At 38.4% G+C, this 6,000-nt stretch overlaps 1 protein-coding gene across 5 annotated transcripts in view; it reads left to right on the forward strand.

Moving 5' to 3' along the window:
* klhl4 (kelch-like family member 4) overlaps window positions 1-4,269 on the forward strand; it is a 42,049-nt gene extending 37,780 nt beyond the window's left edge. For all 5 annotated transcript variants that reach the window (XM_019884355.1, XM_019884359.1, XM_019884356.1 and 2 more), the window contains 3 exons: window positions 1,209-1,421; window positions 2,697-2,868; window positions 3,120-4,269. In XM_019884355.1, coding sequence (XP_019739914.1) covers window positions 1,209-1,421; window positions 2,697-2,868; window positions 3,120-3,179 — 445 coding nt within the window. In that variant the 3' untranslated portion in view covers window positions 3,180-4,269. The remainder of the gene's footprint in view (window positions 1-1,208; window positions 1,422-2,696; window positions 2,869-3,119) is intronic.
* Window positions 4,270-6,000: the final 1,731 nt, after the last annotated feature.

Below are 6,000 nucleotides of genomic sequence, written 5' to 3' on the forward strand. Positions count from 1 at the left end.
GTACTGAAGTTAAAAAACAACAACAAGGCTGCTGCTGTGTCCTATGATGTTGTGTACAAGTGAATGCGATGTTATCTCTGAATGTAGGTCAAAAAAAGACAAGGAAGTGTTTTTCCAAGCCTCTACTGTCTTGCTACTGGGCATGTGAGCTCCCCACTCTTAAGGCACTGGTGATGATTCCGGCAGGAAACACACTCAATAAATGCTGCTTCTTGACAGTGGGACAGCTGATTTGAATCATTCCTGCCACTTTTCGTGATATCAGTGCCCTCAGTGAGCACTTAACCAATTTACTCCACGTCTTAATACAGTATTTCCGCAATCACGTAGCAGCTATCGAAACTCCATCAATACGATCCTTAAAAAAAAAAAAAAAAACAGTGTCCAGTAGATTATCTGGAACATTTGAGAATCTATATGAAGTAATACAATAAAAACATCAAAAACCTAAATATCATATTTCCCGGAGATGCTGATTCTTAAATTATTGTTTTCAGATTGAGATAGCCACGCATTGCCAGGTGAACTTGACTTGCTCTGACAAATCAATTAAAGGACGGGAACATGCTTATGTTTTAGTAGGCCGGCTAGTTGGCTCTGTGAGACGAATTTGAAATCTGACTGGTTTTTAGAAACAGGCCCATTGCTAATATAGTTGAAGTACCACGGGCCAGCTCTACTTTACTTATTCCCAAGGCCCCAGACAGATTATTGTTATTATATTGACATGGCAGCAGAGAGGCTGAACTCTGATTGGACAATGCAGTGCAGCCAAGTGAAATGCTATGAAATGAAGAGCACTGTGGGAAATGGGGTCATACTTTTGGATTTTTCAGTACAGTTCGTCTTTATTTTGTTTTGACTTTTTTTTTTTTTAATTCAGTTAGGTAAGTAGTTTTCACTCGACTGTATTTGTAGAGCACTTCAAAACAACCACCACTGTATACAAAGCGCTGAACATTTAGAGCAAGTTTGTTGGTTTTTAAAAATATGTTTGTGCTTACCGGTAGTTGTTTTTATTGGTTTCAATATTAGTTGTAGTTTTTTTTTTAAATATATGGAGTACTGTATTTGGTGAGTGCAAGATAAAAAAAAAAAACAACCCCAAATAATGGCTCAAATTATTGTGTGATAAAGTAAACTACAATTCTCCAATTTCTTTTTCAGTATTTTGAGATCACGGCGACATTATTCTTTGAAATTCCCAGATTGTTTGCAGTAGGTGGCCGGGATGGCAGCTCATGTCTGAGGTCAATGGAGTGCTTCGATCCTCACACCAACAAGTGGAGCAGGTGCGGCAGGATGGCCAAGAGGCGAGGGGGGGTGGGTGTGGCCACGTACAACAACTTCCTGTATGCTGTGGGCGGACACGACGCCCCGGCCTCCAACCACTGCTCCCAACTCTCAGATTGTGTTGAAAGGTGGGAGAAATTCTTTTCCTCTGGATAACATGCACAAAGGAATGTTACACAAGCACATTTTGGATTTGCTCCAAGTGTGCGCGAGGAATTCACTCATGGGTGTGGACACTGATGAGTTTCATACTGGAACAAAAGATAATTTGTTTCACCACACTGATGCTCTCGGGGGTCATGTTTTCCATCACTTCATTTATTTCGAGTTGTGGAGCACCATCTGGTGGTCACCGTAGACATGTACGTGACAGAACTGTACCGGGCAGTAATTCCATGCTCAGTTGCTCTGACAAAAATGTTCAAACTCTGATGTTTGATAATATTTATGTATACAAAATTAGATGTTTTAAAAAAATGAATATATAAATGGGTTGAAAAAATACATGTGTGCTTTTGGGATCTATTCAAAACGGAGTTTTGTAGGGTTTAAATGAATTAAGGTGTTAACAGAATCAGAGTACATTTTCAATATCAGTCCAGTTTTTGTTGACTGGCACATGACACCTAAAAATTGTGCAGTTTTAAATTACTAATTTGGCTTGTTCCATTTCAAACTACTTTGGCATGTAACCCTGTTTTCCATTATTATTATTATTATTATTATTATTATTATTTTCTTGTAATGACTGCCCTTTGAAAATCCAATAATCATCTTGATCATTAATGATAATCAAATGCTTGAGTTGTCTCCACAGATTGGGAAAGTAATTAAAAGATGAGGTTTTTGTAATAACAGTTTTATGGATCAAATGTTTGCAGTGTAACCAATTGATCAAATATGTACTGTACTGTATATTTTTTTTCAGTAAAATCCCAAACATGACATATATACATACTCAAGGGGTTGATGGGTAACAATAGTCATTACGAAAATGATTAAGTCGTTGTCGCAGCAGGTACACGCTGGAATAGTGTATCTCGCTGATACAAATAGTTTATTGTTAAACACTGTATTTGACGTATACAAGTCATCTGTACGTAACAAATGTACTTTATTGGAGTGATTAAAAAAAAAGGTGAAATCCAGTGGAACATGATGCACAGTTTGAACATTCGATTGAGTGAGTGAGTTGCGCTCGGCCAGAGGGAACCCTCATCCCACTCGTGGTCCTTCTGCCACACTTTGAGAATCACTGCATTAGACAAAGATCTTATGCTATTCATGCAAGCATACTTTTGAAAAGTTTGAAAAGTTGCATACTTAATCCACAGGATTTTTGGTGCTATTCACTTCTCTTAGTAAATGTCTTATTAATAAAACCCATGTTTGACTAATTTCAGGTATGACCCCAAGACCGACACGTGGACTACCGTGTCCTCTCTCAGTGTTCCTCGGGACGCAGTAGGCGTTTGCATGCTGGGTGATAGGCTGTACGCCGTGGGCGGATACGATGGGCAATCCTACCTGAACACCGTTGAGTCATACGATGCGCAGAACAATGACTGGACTGAGGTACTGTGTTGAACAATACATATCCTTCTCGTAGCCATAACAATAGTCACAGCAAGCTATCTACCAACAATTCTGCGATTTTAAAGAAAACTAGAATTATACTCCATACTGATGCAAATCAAATGGCTGTTTGTTTGTTTGTCTTGTAGCTGTGGTTTACAAATACCTTTGTCCTCAAGCTCGAGGCATAGTGGGACGATTTGAAATCCTCAAATGAGTAACAGCATGTTAACCTGTTTTTCGTTCTGCAGGAGGTCCCGCTAAACGTTGGCAGGGCAGGTGCTTGCGTGGTGGTGGTGAAACTGCCTTGAGCGTTTTTTGTCCCACGCCTGCTCGATATAAACAAATGAAGAAGAGCAGACCACCAAAACAACAAGGATGCGTCCTCTGAGAGACACTTGTTTTTATTCTTTCGGCTTTCCAGATTTTTGAGAGGGAAAAAAAACCAAAAACATGAGCAGGCCTCTCCCCCATCATTGGCGCACATGTGGGCCCACTGGGGAGGGGACCCGCTCCCAAACTGGAATGTGCATTCTTGACATTCTCAACCGATCAACAATTTTCATACTCTTGGCCAAGCTGTAGCACCGCTTGCCAAAAGATTGATGTATTGCTTTATTATTCTGGTTTTACAAAAAAGCTCAGATCGTTTTCCTATTGTTGTCATCCAAACTGTAAATTTTTGGGCTACTTTTCTCCCTTTACAGCAACTCAAACCAACACGTCACTGTGAATAACAAGAACACACAAGCTTTTTTTGGTGGCCACTGTATTGAAATATATGTTGCTTCTTATCTAGCCTGTAGCGTTACACAACACCAAAGTCATTTGCTTGTCCTTAGAAGTCTGGGGGATTGAATAAAGGTTTACACAATTGTGAATTACGCGAGATTATATCATATTGATATTTCACATTGCTACAATTATGTTGATGGAGTCCTGTTTGAAGCTGTGTGCTCAGATTGCTGCCATTATTTCTTATTTCTTTTATGCGTGCAAGCTGAATATGTATAAGCTATGGTGATCAAATGATCACCATAGCTTATATCAAGTTTACTGTGTGTTCTGTACATGCCTTCTTGGGTTACGTAGATGGTTAGCGCTTATTGTCCAAGTTTATGACCCAACGTCAAGGGCCTATTGCCCAAAATGTGACGTTTTTACGGCTGTATTTTATATATTCCGCTCACAAGAATTAAATAACAACTTGAGAAGAATTTCCAATTATTCATATAATGTGCTTCCGAGAATGAATGTTACTTTCTATGTTTTTAATCATGATTTTGTGCAGCATGTTAGCATCTTAATATAATTATTTAAGATCACTGCATGCTCAATTCCATGTTTCTAGATGGATGTTGTTTGACGATATGAATTAAACATTTTTTTTTTTTTAATTTTATTATTATTATTATTTTTTTTACGTGAATGGCCTCAGAAGCCATGATGTCAACACTGTCAGTTTTGTTCCTGGTACAGCAATTTATAAACCAAGCATGAGTGTCTCATCAACAGACTGGAGACCAACTCCTCCACCTTATCTACCCCCCCATTATTTACCCTCCAAATTGTTTTCAAAGCTCCTCTACAAACGACCTACTCAAGACTGGTGGAAAGGAATTTGCATTCACAAATATTCTCTCAAGTGTCAACAAAGAATATGTAAACGTTTGATACAGGAACTTGAGGGCACACAAAAAACATTTCGTCACAAGCCATGACAAACTTGTGTTTGTATTTTCCCTTTCTATTTATTTAATGTCAACATGAATTAAGGTCTATTACGTTGATTAATATGTCACAGCATATTATAACAGTCCCTCATCTTGACAATATGCCCTCTAAGGAGGCTGTGAGAAGGATAGCAGGCCATCTAATTGGACACCAACGAACGTGTTATGATGGTGTTGCTTTGGAAAATTGGTATCATTGAGGAGGAGGAACGTAATTGCTCAATCATCCCAAAGGAGGTGGATGTTGTTCATTATTTGAGTTTTAAATGGAATGGAATACAAATACATTTTGTGAGAATGGTTGCTCTGTATTCACACGATAGCATTTTTTTAACGATCATAGACAATGTTTCAACAAAGTTTCAACATAAAAGAGACAAAAATTGTAGTTATGGTTTCCCTCAAAGTACTGTCTCGACTGTGAAACCGAATAAACATTTAATCGTCTGATATTATTACGTGTACACTCTAAACTGATGGATAACTAGTTTTGAAATCAGAAGTCAAAGAGAATAGTTGTTCAACTATTGCTCAAGTGAACTGTAAAATACGGTTTGGCAACCCACCCTGAATGATTGCAATAGCTCAACCCTATTCTTTAATTGCACACTGCATGCCAGTAGAAATGTTGGTACCATTTAACTTGAATCATGCCTTGAGTTTGACACCTGTGCCATAAAACAAGTAACATAATATAATAAAGGCACAACACGCTTTACTATATATATAGTCTTGAATGAGTGCATTGAATGACTCAGACGAGTAGATTGTATCGCATCTCAATTTTGAAGTTTGGATTCAAGGTGATGAACCTGAAGATAAGGGGCTCTATTTTCACAAACAGTGGCTGCTTGGAAAAGCTGGCTGACCTTCATTTTTGTGCCAGGGCAAGTCCGTGGTAGGGAATTTGCGAGACCACACTGCATCTTGCTGGGTATTCTGGTGGACTGAGAACATTTTATTTTACATGCCCCAGGCACATCTGACAATTTGATTGCTGAAAGTACACGAGATCTTCGACCAGCTGAAAGTTGTGGCACAAGTAGACTGAAAAACATGTTATTTAACTTAAAGTGGCTGCACAAAATAAAATCATCTGGATCCCAATACATTTTTTAAGTAGTATAGTGTACTTAAAACACTTACCTGGATCCTGATGATTTTATTTTGTGCAACCCCTTGAAATTGATCAACTTCAACAAAAACGTTTCATGAATTTTGGTAGGTTTGACCAAGGCACAGGCAGACCGATTCTGAGTTCCGCAGACGAGCGTGGCTGGATGTCATCATATTTTATTCATAAATATAACGGCTGCATCAAATCCTCCGAATCATTGTAAAAATTCATTCAACACGTTATTAACTTTATGACTTTATATGTTTTGAAACACCCCACTGA

This window comes from Hippocampus comes, unplaced genomic scaffold (assembly GCF_001891065.2).
Source record: "Hippocampus comes isolate QL1 unplaced genomic scaffold, H_comes_QL1_v1.1 scaffold156, whole genome shotgun sequence".
Taxonomy (NCBI): Eukaryota; Metazoa; Chordata; class Actinopteri; order Syngnathiformes; family Syngnathidae; genus Hippocampus; species Hippocampus comes.